The following is a 19,262-nucleotide window of genomic DNA, read 5'->3' on the forward strand; positions in this document are numbered from 1 at the left end:
CTCTCTCTGTGTCCCTCTGTCTGTGTCCCCCTGTCCCTCTGTCTGTGTCCCCCTGTCCCTCTGTCTGTGTCCCTCTCTCTCTCGTGTCTCTCTGTCCCTCTGTGTTCCTCTCTCTGGGTCTCTGTGTCCCCCTCTCTCTGGGTCTCTGTGTCCCCCTCTCTTGGTGTCTCTCTCTCTGTTCCTCTGTCTCTCTCTCTGTTCCTCTGTCTCTCTCTCTGTTCCTCTGTCTCTCTCTCTGTTCCTCTGTCTCTCTCTGTGTGTCTCTCTCTCTGTCTCTCTCTCTGTGTCTCTCTGTGTCTATCTGTCTGTGTCTCTGTCTCTCTCTCTGTCTCTCTCTCTGTCTCTCTCTCTGTCTCTCTCTGTCTCTCTCTCTCTGTCTCTCTGTCTCCAGAGTTATCAGTCTCTCTCCAGTATCAGTGTATCTTCAGACTTACCCGGCATCGTTGTCCGTCCTCTTCAGTACTTTGGAGATGTGAGTAAGACTGTGTCTGAACTGAGAGAGAAACTAGAAGACTTCCTTAAAGGAGAATGGACCAAGATCTCCACTACAGGTGTGTTGAAAACAATCAGAACATCAACTTTAGACCATTGAAAGTTCCCTACTAGTCATATACATGTGGAATATGGTATGATGATAACATTCCCTCTCTCTGTCAATGTGTTTGTGTGTCTGTAGTGAATATAGTGGAGGTTGTTCTGCCTCCAGAGCCCAAGACCAGAGAACAGTTGTTACAATGTGAGTCTCTTTATTGTGAAGTAAATAACAGTCTCTTTTTACTGCCACTCCTAACAATCCCTCTAGAAATATATAGCAATAGTAGATCTAATCAAAGACTGGGTATCTATCTGACTCCTCATATTTCTCTGATTTGATCTCTGCTGTGCTCTAATCAAAGACAGGGTAGATACAGTATCTGACTTAACTTATTGTTCTGACTCCCCTCATTGGTCTCTGCTCTTCTCCCAGATTCCTGTCAGCTCACACTGGACCCAAACACAGCACACACACGCCTCTCTCTGTCTGAAGGGAACAGAAAGGTGACCTATACAGGCCAAGTCCAACCATATCCTGACCATCCAGACAGATTCACCAACTACTGTCAGGTGTTGTGTAGAGAGGGTCTGACTGGGCGCTGTTACTGGGAGGTGGAGTGGAGTGGTAATGTTTATACAGCAGTCTCATATAAAGACATCAGCAGAACAGGGACAGATAATAGATTTGGATACAATAACAAGTCCTGGAGTTTACAGAGCTGTGGTGATGGTTATTGTTTCAGACACAATAATGTTGTGACTAAAGTATCAGGCCCTCAGTCCTCCAGAGTAGGAGTGTACCTGGATCACAAGGCAGGTACTCTGTCCTTCTACAGGGTCTCTGACACAATGACCCTCCTCCACAGAGTCCAGACCACATTCACTCAGCCCCTCTATCCTGGGTTTAATATCTATTATAATGGTACTGCTGAGCTGGTTAAACTGTAGTAGGGTCCACATAGATACTAGTCATGCTGGTGTAGTCTATAGCTGAGCTGGTTAAACTGTAGTAGGGTCCACATAGATACTAGTCACGCTGGTGTAGTCTATAGCTGAGCTGGTTAAACTGTAGTAGGGTCCATATAGATACTAGTCACGCTGGTGTAGTCTATAGCTGAGCTGGTTAAACTGTAGTAGGGTCCACATAGATACTAGTCATGCTGGTGTAGTCTATAGCTGAGCTGGTTAAACTGTAGTAGGGTCCACATAGATACTAGTCATGCTGGTGTAGTCTATAGCTAAGCTGGTTAAACTGTAGTAGGGTCCACATAGATACTAGTCATGCTGGTGTAGTCTATAGCTGAGCTGGTTAAACTGTAGTAGGGTCCACATAGATACTAGTCATGCTGGTGTAGTCTATAGCTGAGCTGGTTAAACTGTAGTAGGGTCCACATAGATACTAGTCATGCTGGTGTAGTCTATAGCTGAGCTGGTTAAACTGTAGTAGGGTCCACATAGATACTAGTCATGCTGGTGTAGTCTATAGCTGAGCTGGTTAAACTGTGGTAGGGTCCACATAGATACTAGTCATGCTGGTGTAGTCTATAGCTGACTGGTTAAACTGTAGTAGGGTCCACATAGATACTAGTCATGCTGGTGTAGTCTATAGCTGAGCTGGTTAAACTGTAGTAGGGTCCACATAGATACTAGTCATGCTGGTGTAGTCTATAGCTGAGCTGGTTAAACTGTAGTAGTAGGGTCCACATAGATACTAGTCATGCTGGTGTAGTCTATAGCTGAGCTGGTTAAACTGTAGTAGGGTCCACATAGATACTAGTCATGCTGGTGTAGTCTATAGCTGAGCTGGTTAAACTGTAGTAGGGTCCACATAGATACTAGTCACGCTGGTGTAGTCTATAGCTGAGCTGGTTAAACTGTAGTAGGGTCCACATAGATACTAGTCACGCTGGTGTAGTCTATAGCTGAGCTGGTTAAACTGTAGTAGGGTCCACATAGATACTAGTCACGCTGGTGTAGTCTATAGCTGAGCTGGTTAAACTGTAGTAGGGTCCACATAGATACTAGTCATGCTGGTGTAGTCTATAGCTGAGCTGGTTAAACTGTAGTAGGGTCCACATAGATACTAGTCATGCTGGTGTAGTCTATAGCTGAGCTGGTTAAACTGTAGTAGGGTCCACATAGATACTAGTCATGCTGGTGTAGTCTATAGCTGAGCTGGTTAAACTGTAGTAGGGTCCACATAGATACTAGTCACGCTGGTGTAGTCTATAGCTGAGCTGGTTAAACTGTAGTAGGGTCCACATAGATACTAGTCATGCTGGTGTCGTCTATAGCTGAGCTGGTTAAACTGTAGTAGGGTCCACATAGATACTAGTCACGCTGGTGTAGTCTATAGCTGAGCTGGTTAAACTGTAGTAGGGTCCACATAGATACTAGTCACGCTGGTGTAGTCTATAGCTGAGCTGGTTAAACTGTAGTAGGGTCCACATAGATACTAGTCACGCTGGTGTAGTCTATAGCTGAGCTGGTTAAACTGTAGTAGGGTCCACATAGATACTAGTCACGCTGGTGTAGTCTATAGCTGAGCTGGTTAAACTGTAGTAGGGTCCACATAGATACTAGTCATGCTGGTGTAGTCTATAGCTGAGCTGGTTAAACTGTAGTAGGGTCCACATAGATACTAGTCATGCTGGTGTAGTCTATAGCTGAGCTGGTTAAACTGTAGTAGGGTCCACATAGATACTAGTCACGCTGGTGTAGTCTATAGCTGAGCTGGTTAAACTGTAGTAGGGTCCACATAGATACTAGTCATGCTGGTGTAGTCTATAGCTGAGCTGGTTAAACTGTAGTAGGGTCCACATAGATACTAGTCATGCTGGTGTAGTCTATAGCTGAGCTGGTTAAACTGTAGTAGGGTCCACATAGATACTAGTCACGCTGGTGTAGTCTATAGCTGAGCTGGTTAAACTGTAGTAGGGTCCACATAGATACTAGTCATGCTGGTGTAGTCTATAGCTGAGCTGGTTAAACTGTAGTAGGGTCCACATAGATACTAGTCATGCTGGTGTAGTCTATAGCTGAGCTGGTTAAACTGTAGTAGGGTCCACATAGATACTAGTCATGCTGGTGTAGTCTATAGCTGAGCTGGTTAAACTGTAGTAGGGTCCACATAGATACTAGTCATGCTGGTGTAGTCTATAGCTGAGCTGGTTAAACTGTAGTAGGGTCCACATAGATACTAGTCATGCTGGTGTAGTCTATAGCTGAGCTGGTTAAACTGTAGTAGGGTCCACATAGATACTAGTCATGCTGGTATAGTCTATAGCTGAGCTGGTTAAACTGTAGTAGGGTCCACATAGATACTAGTCATGCTGGTGTAGTCTATAGCTGAGCTGGTTAAACTGTAGTAGGGTCCACATAGATACTAGTCATGCTGGTGTAGTCTATAGCTGAGCTGGTTAAACTGTAGTAGGGTCCACATAGATACTAGTCACGCTGGTGTAGTCTATAGCTGAGCTGGTTAAACTGTAGTAGGGTCCACATAGATACTAGTCATGCTGGTGTAGTCTATAGCTGAGCTGGTTAAACTGTAGTAGGGTCCACATAGATACTAGTCACGCTGGTGTAGTCTATAGCTGAGCTGGTTAAACTGTAGTAGGGTCCACATAGATACTAGTCATGCTGGTGTAGTCTATAGCTGAGCTGGTTAAACTGTAGTAGGGTCCACATAGATACTAGTCATGCTGGTGTAGTCTATAGCTGAGCTGGTTAAACTGTAGTAGGGTCCACATAGATACTAGTCATGCTGGTGTAGTCTATAGCTGAGCTGGTTAAACTGTAGTAGGGTCCACATAGATACTAGTCATGCTGGTGTAGTCTATAGCTGAGCTGGTTAAACTGTAGTAGGGTCCACATAGATACTAGTCATGCTGGTGTAGTCTATAGCTGAGCTGGTTAAACTGTAGTAGGGTCCACATAGATACTAGTCATGCTGGTGTAGTCTATAGCTGAGCTGGTTAAACTGTAGTAGGGTCCACATAGATACTAGTCATGCTGGTGTAGTCTATAGCTGAGCTGGTTAAACTGTAGTAGGGTCCACATAGATACTAGTCATGCTGGTGTAGTCTATAGCTGAGCTGGTTAAACTGTAGTAGGGTCCACATAAATACTAGTCATGCTGGTGTAGTCTATAGCTGAGCTGGTTAAACTGTAGTAGGGTCCACATAGATACTAGTCATGCTGGTGTAGTCTATAGCTGAGCTGGTTAAACTGTAGTAGGGTCCACATAGATACTAGTCATGCTGGTGTAGTCTATAGCTGAGCTGGTTAAACTGTAGTAGGGTCCACATAGATACTAGTCATGCTGGTGTAATCTATAGCTGAGCTGGTTAAACTGTAGTTGGGTCCACATAGATACTAGTCATGCTGGTGTAGTCTATAGCTGAGCTGGTTAAACTGTAGTAGGGTCCACATAGATACTAGTCATGCTGGTGTAGTCTATAGCTGAGCTGGTTAAACTGTAGTAGGGTCCACATAGATACTAGTCATGCTGGTGTAGTCTATAGCTGAGCTGGTTAAACTGTTGTCATTCAGAACCATTGATATGTTTTCTCAGTTGGTTCTCTGTCTCTATGCAATTCTCCTCAGTATCATTGATCAGCTCGGCCCTAATTGATGTTTCTCTGTCACCTGGAGCTGCATGGAAAATGGTCCAGGAACAAAAGGACAATTCAGGACTAGTCAGCCCACTACAAGCTGGTATCACTTACTTTCTACTAAACTATATGGACTGGTTTCCCAGACACAGATTAATCCTAGTCCTGGACTAAAAAGCGTGTTCAATGTGTCATCTTTCATCCTCCCATACTGCTCAGTCCAGCAACATTAAACCTGTCCAGCAGGTGGTGCTATTGACCAAACAATAAAAGCAGCCGATATCTGGACTTGCCACTCAGTATATCAGTAATGTTCAGAATAGTACTTTAATATCATTGGAGATTGATGGTCTTTTTAATCCACTATCCAGAGTCAGGAACAGATGAAGTTAGGTCTGCTACTGTTCAGTGATTAAATATGATTTATGGTGATGGGAAATAAAAAAATCCAACACTAAACTTCATCTAGTAATAGTTTTCCTTTGTTATTTATTCCAAGGTGAGTCTTTAACTTGTAAATGGATTGTGTGGAGGTGAGCTAGTGGTGTGGCTGATAGAATAGAATGAAAAGAGAGGAAGAGGAAGAGGGGAGGAGTGAAGGGCTGTTCAAGAAACCAGATGAGGAAGAGAAAGATATTCAGGGGAATTACTGGTCTCTGTTCCAAATGGTTCCCTATTCCCTACGTAGTGCACTACGGTGCTTCTGACCAGGTCTAAAGTAGTGTTCTACGTAGGGAATAGGGTGTAGATTTATTAGAATATCATGCTTTAGTGTTTGTCACAAAACAATATTAGATCTCCACCCACCCACACATTGTTATGTTGTCAGGTTGTTCCTCTGTGTTCCTGATTGAAAATCCATTAACAATGAATCACAAACTAATGATATTCCAGTTGTGTTTAGACATCTTCATGTCTGACGTCCCCCAGTTCTGTTCAGACCCATTGAACTGGGTCACATTGTAAATTGTACAATGTGTACAAGGGTACATATTAAGTTGTACTCTTGGCTGTAGTAGATGCCCTCTACTGTTTCCGTGTTGTCGATGTTGGTGCTTATGGGAAGTGATGGCGGGACCCTCCGGGACTCTGCCTTTGGCCAGGCACTTCAGGATGGCACCCTGGAGATTCCACCACCTGCATCACTCCCTGGGGCTGAAGACCTGGGACCTGTTCCTCACGTCGTCGTCGGCGACGAGGCCTTCCCTTTAAGACCCAACCTCATGAGGCCCTACGCTGGACGCCAGCTGCCATTGCCAAAGCCTGTAAGGATCTTTAACAAACGACTGTCCAGGGCAAGGTTAGTTGTTGAATGCGCCTTTGGGATTCTGGCAGCCCGGTGGAGAATGTATCGGAGAGTGCTTGGTCTCAGCCCCTCAAATGTCGATGCCTGCGTGAAGGCCACATGTGTTCTCTATAACTACCTGCAGAGGTCATTCCAGGAGCCGCTCCGGATGGAGATGGGCACGCCAAATGGTCACCTACCTGATGTCACCAGGGCAGGTGCCAACAACGCCCCCAGACAGGCACTCCAGGTGAGGGAGAAGCTGACCACCTACTTCTCATCGCCAGCAGGTGAAGTTCCATGGCAGTTTGCCGTGGAGGGAAACAGCTCTTTGAAGAGCCCAATAACACAAAGGTTATTTTAAGAACCATCCACCGTTGTCCATAAAATATCATTTTTTCCCCCAGATTACTTTATGTATCATTGTCTCTCTTCATTTGGAAGCTATATTTAAGTGACATTTGGGAGTAAAGACCACACCTTAAAACCCCTTCCCTCTCTCATTAACGTCAGTATTATACACACCTGGCATGGTACATCAGGTGAGCAGGACCACACCTTAACCCCTTCCCTCTCTCATTAACGTCAGTATTATACACACCTGGCATGGTACATCAGGTGAGCAGGAGCACTAATTAAGGTTATAGGACATTCAGTTAGTATGATAACTAAGGGAAAGGGTAACCTAGGGTCCATACAAATAGTACAGTTTAACACCATGTTCACTGGCCTGACAAAATACAGGTGGGAAAAGAATGAATTAGGAAGAGAATGTGTTTTTACTTTCATCTTGTCTTAGATCTGCGAAGGTGTAGGGACGAAATGAGCAGATTAAGTCTAAATGAGATATTAATAAACAACTGACTATGAAAACATCATTTAATAAGTATTCAAGTACAGGAAAGAACATGACCGGTACGTGTAAAAAATGTTTAAAAAAATACAACTATTGAAAGAGGTGTGTGTGCGTGTAAACATTTCAAAAAGAGCATCTGTGAATTCTTCAGTGTATGAGTTTCAATTCTGTCAATTCAGAAATCAATGTAACACTAATAATGAATGCTATCCCGAGACTTTATAAACTAATGACTATGAATTGACTGAATTTAAACGGAACGGGCGTGTGTGAAAAGAAAGGTACAATGAGGGAGGTGAAGACCAACAACCAGACAACTCCTCTCCTCTTCCTGTCCTTCCTGTGAGCTGCTCGGCTAAATGGACTCCATCTCTGGAAGGGAAGAACAACCAGACAACTCCTCTCCTCTTCCTGTCCTTCCTGTGAGCTGCTCGGCTAAATGGACTCCATCTCTGGAAGGGAACAACAACCAGACAACTCCTCTCCTCTTCCTGTCCTTCCTGTGAGCTGCTCGGCTAAATGGACTCCATCTCTGGAAGGGAACAACAACCAGACAACTCCTCTCCTCTTCCTGTCCTTCCTGTGAGCTGCTCGGCTAAATGGACTCCATCTCTGGAAGGGAAGAACAACAACCAGACAACTCCTCTCCTCTTCCTGTCCTTCCTGTGAGCTGCTCGGCTAAATGGACTCCATCTCTGGAAGGGAACAACAACCAGACAACTCCTCTCCTCTTCCTGTCCTTCCTGTGAGCTGCTCGGCTAAATGGACTCCATCTCTGGAAGGGAACAACAACCAGACAACTCCTCTCCTCTTCCTGTCCTTCCTGTGAGCTGCTCGGCTAAATGGACTCCATCTCTGGAAGGGAACAACAACCAGACAACTCCTCTCCTCTTCCTGTCCTTCCTGTGAGCTGCTCGGCTAAATGGACTCCATCTCTGGAAGAGAACAACAACCAGACAACTCCTCTCCTCTTCCTGTCCTTCCTGTGAGCTGCTCGGCTAAATGGACTCCATCTCTGGAAGGGAACAACAACCAGACAACTCCTCTCCTCTTCCTGTCCTTCCTGTGAGCTGCTCGGCTAAATGGACTCCATCTCTGGAAGGGAAGAACAACAACCAGACAACTCCTCTCCTCTTCCTGTCCTTCCTGTGAGCTGCTCGGCTAAATGGACTCCATCTCTGGAAGGGAACAACAACCAGACAACTCCTCTCCTCTTCCTGGCCTTCCTGTGAGCTGCTCGGCTAAATGGACTCCATCTCTGGAAGGGAACAACAACCAGACAACTCCTCTCCTCTTCCTGTCCTTCCTGTGAGCTGCTCGGCTAAATGGACTCCATCTCTGGAAGGGAACAACAACCAGACAACTCCTCTCCTCTTCCTGTCCTTCCTGTGAGCTGCTCGGCTAAATGGACTCCATCTCTGGAAGGGAACAACAACCAGACAACTCCTCTCCTCTTCCTGTCCTTCCTGTGAGCTGCTCGGCTAAATGGACTCCATCTCTGGAAGGGAACAACAACCAGACAACTCCTCTCCTCTTCCTGTCCTTCCTGTGAGCTGCTCGGCTAAATGGACTCCATCTCTGGAAGGGAACAACAACCAGACAACTCCTCTCCTCTTCCTGTCCTTCCTGTGAGCTGCTCGGCTAAATGGACTCCATCTCTGGAAGGGAACAACAACCAGACAACTCCTCTCCTCTTCCTGTCCTTCCTCTGAGCTGCTCGGCTAAATGGACTCCATCTCTGGAAGGGAAGAACAACAACCAGACAACTCCTCTCCTCTTCCTGTCCTTCCTGTGAGCTGCTCGGCTAAATGGACTCCATCTCTGGAAGGGAACAACAACCAGACAACTCCTCTCCTCTTCCTGTCCTTCCTGTGAGCTGCTCGGCTAAATGGACTCCATCTCTGGAAGGGAACAACAACCAGACAACTCCTCTCCTCTTCCTGTCCTTCCTGTGAGCTGCTCGGCTAAATGGACTCCATCTCTGGAAGGGAACAACAACCAGACAACTCCTCTCCTCTTCCTGTCCTTCCTGTGAGCTGCTCGGCTAAATGGACTCCATCTCTGGAAGAGAACAACAACCAGACAACTCCTCTCCTCTTCCTGTCCTTCCTGTGAGCTGCTCGGCTAAATGGACTCCATCTCTGGAAGGGAACAACAACCAGACAACTCCTCTCCTCTTCCTGTCCTTCCTGTGAGCTGCTCGGCTAAATGGACTCCATCTCTGGAAGGGAAGAACAACAACCAGACAACTCCTCTCCTCTTCCTGTCCTTCCTGTGAGCTGCTCGGCTAAATGGACTCCATCTCTGGAAGGGAACAACAACCAGACAACTCCTCTCCTCTTCCTGGCCTTCCTGTGAGCTGCTCGGCTAAATGGACTCCATCTCTGGAAGGGAACAACAACCAGACAACTCCTCTCCTCTTCCTGTCCTTCCTGTGAGCTGCTCGGCTAAATGGACTCCATCTCTGGAAGGGAACAACAACCAGACAACTCCTCTCCTCTTCCTGTCCTTCCTGTGAGCTGCTCGGCTAAATGGACTCCATCTCTGGAAGGGAACAACAACCAGACAACTCCTCTCCTCTTCCTGTCCTTCCTGTGAGCTGCTCGGCTAAATGGACTCCATCTCTGGAAGGGAACAACAACCAGACAACTCCTCTCCTCTTCCTGTCCTTCCTGTGAGCTGCTCGGCTAAATGGACTCCATCTCTGGAAGGGAAGAACAACAACCAGACAACTCCTCTCCTCTTCCTGTCCTTCCTGTGAGCTGCTCGGCTAAATGGACTCCATCTCTGGAAGGGAAGAACAACAACCAGACAACTCCTCTCCTCTTCCTGTCCTTCCTGTGAGCTGCTCGGCTAAATGGACTCCATCTCTGGAAGGGAACAACACCCAGACAACTCCTCTCCTCTTCCTGTCCTTCCTGTGAGCTGCTCGGCTAAATGGACTCCATCTCTGGAAGGGAACAACAACCAGACAACTCCTCTCCTCTTCCTGTCCTTCCTGTGAGCTGCTCGGCTAAATGGACTCCATCTCTGGAAGGGAACAACAACCAGACAACTCCTCTCCTCTTCCTGTCCTTCCTGTGAGCTGCTCGGCTAAATGGACTCCATCTCTGGAAGGGAACAACAACCAGACAACTCCTCTCCTCTTCCTGTCCTTCCTGTGAGCTGCTCGGCTAAATGGACTCCATCTCTGGAAGGGAAGAACAACAACCAGACAACTCCTCTCCTCTTCCTGTCCTTCCTGTGAGCTGCTCGGCTAAATGGACTCCATCTCTGGAAGGGAACAACAACCAGACAACTCCTCTCCTCTTCCTGTCCTTCCTGTGAGCTGCTCGGCTAAATGGACTCCATCTCTGGAAGGGAAGAACAACAACCAGACAACTCCTCTCCTCTTCCTGTCCTTCCTGTGACCTGCTCGGCTAAATGGACTCCATCTCTGGAAGGGAACAACAACCAGACAACTCCTCTCCTCTTCCTGTCCTTCCTGTGAGCTGCTCGGCTAAATGGACTCCATCTCTGGAAGGGAACAACAACCAGACAACTCCTCTCCTCTTCCTGTCCTTCCTGTGAGCTGCTCGGCTAAATGGACTCCATCTCTGGAAGGGAACAACAACCAGACAACTCCTCTCCTCTTCCTGTCCTTCCTGTGAGCTGCTCGGCTAAATGGACTCCATCTCTGGAAGGGAAGAACAACAACCAGACAACTCCTCTCCTCTTCCTGTCCTTCCTGTGAGCTGCTCGGCTAAATGGACTCCATCTCTGGAAGGGAACAACAACCAGACAACTCCTCTCCTCTTCCTGTCCTTCCTGTGAGCTGCTCGGCTAAATGGACTCCATCTCTGGAAGGGAACAACAACCAGACAACTCCTCTCCTCTTCCTGTCCTTCCTGTGAGCTGGTCGGCTAAATGGACTCCATCTCTGGAAGGGAACAACAACCAGACAACTCCTCTCCTCTTCCTGTCCTTCCTGTGAGCTGGTCGGCTAAATGGACTCCATCTCTGGAAGGGAACAACAACCAGACAACTCCTCTCCTCTTCCTGTCCTTCCTGTGAGCTGCTCGGCTAAATGGACTCCATCTCTGGAAGGGAACAACAACCAGACAACTCCTCTCCTCTTCCTGTCCTTCCTGTGAGCTGCTCGGCTAAATGGACTCCATCTCTGGAAGGGAACAACAACCAGACAACTCCTCTCCTCTTCCTGTCCTTCCTGTGAGCTGCTCGGCTAAATGGACTCCATCTCTGGAAGGGAACAACAACCAGACAACTCCTCTCCTCTTCCTGTCCTTCCTGTGAGCTGCTCGGCTAAATGGACTCCATCTCTGGAAGGGAACAACAACCAGACAACTCCTCTCCTCTTCCTGTCCTCCTGTGAGCTGCTCGGCTAAATGGACTCCATCTCTGGAAGGGAACAACAACCAGACAACTCCTCTCCTCTTCCTGGCCTTCCTGTGAGCTGCTCGGCTAAATGGACTCCATCTCTGGAAGGGAACAACAACCAGACAACTCCTCTCCTCTTCCTGTCCTTCCTGTGAGCTGCTCGGCTAAATGGACTCCATCTCTGGAAGGGAACAACAACCAGACAACTCCTCTCCTCTTCCTGTCCTTCCTGTGAGCTGCTCGGCTAAATGGACTCCATCTCTGGAAGGGAACAACAACCAGACAACTCCTCTCCTCTTCCTGTCCTTCCTGTGAGCTGCTCGGCTAAATGGACTCCATCTCTGGAAGGGAACAACAACCAGACAACTCCTCTCCTCTTCCTGTCCTTCCTGTGAGCTGCTCGGCTAAATGGACTCCATCTCTGGAAGGGAAGAACAACAACCAGACAACTCCTCTCCTCTTCCTGTCCTTCCTGTGAGCTGCTCGGCTAAATGGACTCCATCTCTGGAAGGGAAGAACAACAACCAGACAACTCCTCTCCTCTTCCTGTCCTTCCTGTGAGCTGCTCGGCTAAATGGACTCCATCTCTGGAAGGGAACAACAACCAGACAACTCCTCTCCTCTTCCTGTCCTTCCTGTGAGCTGCTCGGCTAAATGGACTCCATCTCTGGAAGGGAACAACAACCAGACAACTCCTCTCCTCTTCCTGTCCTTCCTGTGAGCTGCTCGGCTAAATGGACTCCATCTCTGGAAGGGAACAACAACCAGACAACTCCTCTCCTCTTCCTGTCCTTCCTGTGAGCTGCTCGGCTAAATGGACTCCATCTCTGGAAGGGAACAACAACCAGACAACTCCTCTCCTCTTCCTGTCCTTCCTGTGAGCTGCTCGGCTAAATGGACTCCATCTCTGGAAGGGAACAACAACCAGACAACTCCTCTCCTCTTCCTGTCCTTCCTGTGAGCTGCTCGGCTAAATGGACTCCATCTCTGGAAGGGAACAACAACCAGACAACTCCTCTCCTCTTCCTGTCCTTCCTGTGAGCTGCTCGGCTAAATGGACTCCATCTCTGGAAGGGAACAACAACCAGACAACTCCTCTCCTCTTCCTGTCCTTCCTGTGAGCTGCTCGGCTAAATGGACTCCATCTCTGGAAGGGAACAACAACCAGACAACTCCTCTCCTCTTCCTGTCCTTCCTGTGAGCTGCTCGGCTAAATGGACTCCATCTCTGGAAGGGAACAACAACAACCAGACAACTCCTCTCCTCTTCCTGTCCTTCCTGTGAGCTGCTCGGCTAAATGGACTCCATCTCTGGAAGGGAAGAACAACAACCAGACAACTCCTCTCCTCTTCCTGTCCTTCCTGTGAGCTGCTCGGCTAAATGGACTCCATCTCTGGAAGGGAAGAACAACAACCAGACAACTCCTCTCCTCTTCCTGTCCTTCCTGTGAGCTGCTCGGCTAAATGGACTCCATCTCTGGAAGGGAAGAACAACAACCAGACAACTCCTCTCCTCTTCCTGTCCTTCCTGTGAGCTGCTCGGCTAAATGGACTCCATCTCTGGAAGGGAAGAACAACAACCAGACAACTCCTCTCCTCTTCCTTTCCTTCCTGTGAGCTGCTCGGCTAAATGGACTCCATCTCTGGAAGGGAAGAACAACCAGACAACTCCTCTCCTCTTCCTGTCCTTCCTGTGAGCTGCTCGGCTAAATGGACTCCATCTCTGGAAGGGAAGAACAACCAGACAACTCCTCTCCTCTTCCTGTCCTTCCTGTGAGCTGCTCGGCTAAATGGACTCCATCTCTGGAAGGGAAGAGAAAAACAACACATACAAGCTTAACATAAAAGAAAACCATAAAAGGTGAGATTTATGTTAACTAAATACTGCTTGTATAGTGTAGTTAGAGGCATAAATATTGGAACAGTGCAGTAAAGTTGGTAATACTTGCTGTTTACTCATGGAATTTGTATTTCAGAGATAAAGATGAATATGACAGGAAAATATTTAGACAGTAAACTGTTGTTTAGGGATATTTTCTAACCTAGAAACAACAGCTGTACATTTGCCTCATATTAATACTTTGATCTGAAATACCAATTAGCCTACATGAGTATACTGTAAAGAATGACCTACTTCACTGTGGCAACACTTATGACACTACCTGTGATGTGGAGAAGAAAAAAAACGTACCATTGAACTCGGCTTGGAAAAGCAGCTGATCCATTTTAACTTTGACTGCTGCTTTTCTTTGCTGAGGCAGCCTCTTCAGGGTTGTGGCACCAGGCTCATGGCAAAGAGGGTCTCTTCATCCTCCTTCCTGTGAGCATCAGGTTGGGCTGCATCCCTCTCGACGGCTTGGAGGAGCCTCTGCTGAAATGAGTTGAGTGGATCTGGAACCTTCGATGACGCCTGGTGTGACGTTGTTCCTCTTCGTTTCTCTCTCTGTTTGTCTCCACGGCCACATCCTGTTCAACGAGGTCCTCAGTGGTCACTTCCGTGAGGTTCATAATAATCTCAGGTGGTCCTAGATCCAGAGGTGCTTCCTCCATTTCATCGTCTTCCATGGCTGCACCGATGGTGGTCATACTCGTGGATGATGTAGACATTGTAGAGGGTCTCGCTGCACCGATGGTGGTGATACTTGTGGATGATGTAGACATTGTAGAGGATCTCGCAGCACCGATGGTGGTCATACTTGTGGATGATGTAGACATTGTAGAGGGTCTCGCTGCACCGATGGTGGTGATACTTGTGGATGATGTAGACATTGTAGAGGGTCTCGCTGCAGCGGTGGAGGCGATGGTCGCAGTTGTAGGTGACATTGAGGGTCTTGATGCACCGGTGGGGACAACACTTGTGGATGATGTAGTAGAGGGTCTGGCTGTAAAATTGCCACTCGTTGCCCAAGGCACAATAAATGGATCCAGAAAAGAAAGAATGTGGCAGAAGCACCAAGGCTGCTGGCCTGAAGCTGCTGACCCAGACCTCTTCTTCTCTTTCTCTGTCCTTCTCTCTCTCTGATACCTGTCCCTGAGTCCTCTCCACTTCCTCCTCCAGTCTTCTTCTACATAGACATGATAAGCCAAACCATTACCTAGCATACCTATAGTTATTAGATAGTTATCATGGATATGTCACCTACTGTACACATAGACACACACACGGTTATCTGACCAAATTATCAGGGGTACAGTAGTATCTACCATTTCTATGACTATTTATGACATACACACTCACTCTTTCAAACATGATTATTTGGTAAAGTTATCAGGGGTAGTAACTAGCATAATTTATTTGACTATTTCTTTAACACACACACCTCATTGGCTAGGTTAGCAAGCTAGGCTAGCTAGCTAACTAGCCACATCTAGCACGTGCTCACTACTAAACTGACCTGGCAATCCTACTATCGTGGACACTTGTCTCCAAGCAGCATTTTTTGTGTTTATGTCCCTGTAGCTGTCAGCAGTTGTGTCAAAAAGACACGGTTTTGAGGATACTGCGAAAATGATTCTCTCCTCCATGTGTACAACCGCATGCGACCATCTGCAAAAGGTGCCTGCATCAGTATAGTTGCCTAGCTGCGCAAAATGTTACGTAGCAGTGATGCAATGACGCAGTCGGTGTGTTCGAAGCGTCAGTATAGTTGCGTAGCTGCGCAAAATGTTACGTAGCAGTGATGCAATGACGCAGTCGGTGTGTTCGAAGCGTAAGTGACCCGTTATACAAAATAAGAATTGTTCTTATCAGCCTGACTAGGGCTGGGCGATATATCGATATAAAAAAATATATCGATATATATTTTAAATGTGATATGAAATTAGACCATTTCGCATATATCGATATAGTTCAAATGTACGCTTTGATCCTTGCTCCAAGCAAGCTGCAGACCCGGAGCTCTCTGCGCTGCTCCCCGCGCCTCCTCTTTCATGCACAGAGGGCGGAGGGGCAGGAACAGACACTTCAACAAACATGGAGGAAGCAACAGCGTCTGCGGAGCGTTTTGACGAGGAATTGGTTAGTAAAAGAAAAAGCATTGGCTCAGTAATTTGGAGATGGTTCGGATTCAAAGTATCAGATGAGCAACAAAATCACGTTACATTTACATTTACATTTTAGTCATTTAGCAGATGCTCTTATCCAGAGCGACTTACAGTAGTGAATGCATACATTTCATACATTTTTTCCATACTGGCCCCCCGTGGGAATCGAACCCACAACCCTGGCGTTGCAAACACCATGCTCTACCAACTGAGCCACACGGGACCGTTATATGTAGGCAGTGCCATAAAAAAAGTTACAGCCAGGGGTGGAAGCACTACAAATCTTTTTCACCACCTAAAACAGTGGCACAAACTGCAATACGAAGAGTGTGTGAAACTGCGCGCTGCAGAAGCCCCAGCCGCAAGCCGTCGACAACCCGAAAAAGCTCCAGTCCCGAAACAAAGCTCACTGCAAACTTCATTTTCCCGCAGTGAGCCTTTATGAAAAGAAAATTGGCAAGTGGTGTACTATAACTAAAGCGGTGTCCTATCACATTGCTAAACATATGGTCCCTGTTGCAACTGTGGAACAAGTCGGATTCAAAAAAGCTACTGAAAACTATGGACCCGAGATATGAGCTTCCCAACTACTTTACACGAGAAGCACTGCCACAAATGTCCACTGAAGTCAGGCAGAGCCTTGCTGACCGGCTCGCTAACGGGACCCATTTTGGCGTTGACCAGCGATATGTGGGTCGAGCAGGACAATGTGAGCCTTTACATGAAGCGTGACATGTTCACTTCATTCAACGACTGGGGGAGATGAAAACAGCGTCGTGTCTCCAAAACAAGTTATTTCCCCCCAGGATCACACCGGTGAGCATATAGCTGAGGCCTCGCAGGACGCAAGCTGGGAAACTCCAAGAAAAGCATCCGGTTGCTATAACAACCGCCAACGGGAGCGACGTGGTCAGAGCGGTGGAGCTGAACGATGAGGATGCAGTGCTTCGGTCAGACTACACTTGGCTATTGGGGAGTGCAGTGTTTTATTAAGGAGTATTCACATATTTTACTTTAAAGAAAAAACATATTAAAATATTATTTTTTCATTATTTTTCCTTTGTGTCTGTCTGCAACTTTTTTTGTTTTATGCTGCTGTCTTGGCCAAAAATGGATTAATAAAACACAAAACATAAAGTGCTAAAAGTAAAATCACTTACAATACAGGATGGTAGATTTCAGAACCATATTTATTAGGTTATTGGATAAGAATTAGTGATGCATTGATGTGTTTACCACTTTAATGTTACAGCTGGTAAAGGTGAGGTAATTATGACTTTAAAATGCTGGTTAGCCTGTTGATATCATCAAGGTAACATATTTAGTTATTATGATAGACTATAGTTTTTTTTTTCTCTGGATTGAAGAGCCAACTGCAAAGTAACTAGAAACTAATGTTGACACGTAGGTAGGCCTAAACATTGTGGAGTTTTTAGTGGAGTAGAAATATGAAGTAGCATTAAATACTAAGCATAAATACTAAGAACAACAACAAGAACGAAACATCAGTAAATGTACATACAGTATAGTCATCATTTATAAATTATACACAAATAATAATACATAAAAATCACTTACAGGATTCAAATTCACAAAATAAATGAATATAATATTTGATATTTATGATTAGGACTGGCGTTGATTTAAAAAAAATAAACTATGAAACAAGAAAATATTAATGTAGAATATTTCTAAAGCTTGATTTTGGAAAGCACTTAGTTGTATGAGTGTGTTAAAGTGAAAACAGAGTCAAATTTCTCGCATAAGCACATTTGTTTAATAGTTTTTTTTATGATTCTGACAGGACATGGCATGAATGACAAGCGCGTCACCCGGGCCATTTCTCTGTGCAAGAGAATTGTAAGCTGTTTTTGGTACAGCTGGAAGAAAAGGAGACATCTTGCTGAAGTCCAGATTCAGCTGGGTCTGCCAAGTCACCAACTCATAACCGAGTCTGCCACCCGCTGGGGATCAAGGCAGCAGATGATAGAGAGAGTCCTGGAGCAGGAAGGAGCACTGGCCAAAGTCCTGTCTAATGACAAAAAGACCAGGCACCTTGTCCCTACCTGGCAGGACTTAGAGGTCCTAGAAGCAGTCCAAAAGGTCCTGAAACCTCTCCAGGACTTTACCGATGCTTTGTCAGGTGAGGAGTACGTCACTCTATCATATGTAAAACCTGTGCTGCACCTTTTTAACGACAGTCTCCTGGCATGTGATAGCGAGCTTTGCAAATCGATCAAGACCAGCATTGTTGAGTACCTCAACCGCAAGTATTCTGACCCAGCCACTACTGACCTATTGGAGATGGCTTCATTTGTGGATCCACGCTTCAGGGCCACCTATATCCCAAGTGAAAAAGTTGATGCATTGAAGCACAGAGCTGTCTTGGAGGTGGAGACGCTACTGGCTGATCAGAGCAGCTGTCAACCGCCTTACCTACGTGTGCCAACTGTGCCTGAGCCTGCAGATGGAGAAGCAGCAGTGGCACCAAAAGCTAAGACACTGGCAAGCTTCTTCAAGCAGCGCACAGCCACCACCACTGCACCACCAACCAAGAGGGAGGCTATTGAAAATGAACTGTCAAGTTACTTGCAGTCAGCAAGTGTGGAGAGTGACACTGATCCCCTCAAGTGGTGGAAGGATCATGAAGTTGTCTTTCCAGCTCTGAGCCACCTGGCAAAAAAAGTATCTCTTGGTACCAGCTACCAGTTCACCCTCCGAAAGGGTTTTCAGCTGCAGTGGCAATATCGTGACCTGCCACAGAGCATCTCTGAAGCCGGATGCCGTTGACAGGCTGGTGTTTCTCGCACAAAATCTTTAAACGAAGGAGGACACGCTTGTCTTCTAATGTCTACCTCAAGACAGCATTACTGTTTATCAAAGTAAAAAAAGAGGGGGAAAATGTTTATTGAGTTGATAGTCTGTTTCTTGTGCAACTGGTTGAGGCTGTTCAGATAAGAAATTGAGTTAACAAAAAGCAAATGGTAATCTCAGGCTGATGTTTAAAACACATTTTCTCAAACTGAGCACTTTATTTTGTTCTTTATTTATATATAATTGCTGCCCTTATTAGGGTTTGTCATATTTTATTATTTTGTAATGTTCGTTATTTGCATCTGTGGATTTGTTAGAAAGGAGAAGAAATCTGTAATTTGATTTTAATAAGCCATTTAAAAGTTGTCAAACTAAAAAAAAAGTTGACTTTTCTCATAAATATATATAATATTTATTTCAGAAAAAAATAGGCCTATTTTATTTTATAGGCTATTTTTGTTTAAGATATTTGTATTTATTTAAATGTGCACCTTATGGAGCTTTGATTTCAAAAAGGTCGTCCTGTTGTTCTACAGTGTTTATGTTTACATGTTGTTGTTATTTGAACAGCTGAGCATTTAATCTGAACCAGGTGAAGAGCCCTGTTTATTATTTATTCATTTGATTTTTCAACTGTTCACTGAAATAGCCGCTTTCAATAAAACTACTTGAGACATGTCATATCTGGCTTTGACTTTGACTGAACATTTGCTCTCACTTTGCGGAAAAAATATCAG

General features: G+C 45.9%; 2 protein-coding genes across 3 annotated transcripts in view; both read left to right on the top strand.

Annotated features, from left to right (window-relative positions):
* LOC145876079 (tripartite motif-containing protein 16-like) overlaps window positions 1–5,609 on the top strand; it is a 12,946-nt gene extending 7,337 nt beyond the window's left edge. The window contains exons 4-7 of one of the 2 annotated variants that reach the window (XM_082971864.1): window positions 392–551; window positions 677–736; window positions 968–1,038; window positions 5,143–5,609. In XM_082971864.1, coding sequence (XP_082827990.1) covers window positions 392–551; window positions 677–736; window positions 968–1,038; window positions 5,143–5,151 — 300 coding nt within the window. In that variant the 3' untranslated portion in view covers window positions 5,152–5,609. Of the gene's footprint in view, window positions 1–391; window positions 552–676; window positions 737–967 lie in introns of both variants that reach the window. The other variant, XM_082971863.1, reaches the window with a different exon arrangement.
* Window positions 1–19,262, top strand: part of LOC145876087 (cell adhesion molecule CEACAM6) — a 222,577-nt gene that overhangs the window by 115,899 nt on the left and 87,416 nt on the right. The window lies entirely within an intron of this gene.

This window comes from Salmo salar, unplaced genomic scaffold (assembly GCF_965601325.2).
Source record: "Salmo salar unplaced genomic scaffold, fSalSal1 ptg000432l, whole genome shotgun sequence".
Lineage (NCBI taxonomy): Eukaryota > Metazoa > Chordata > Actinopteri > Salmoniformes > Salmonidae > Salmo > Salmo salar.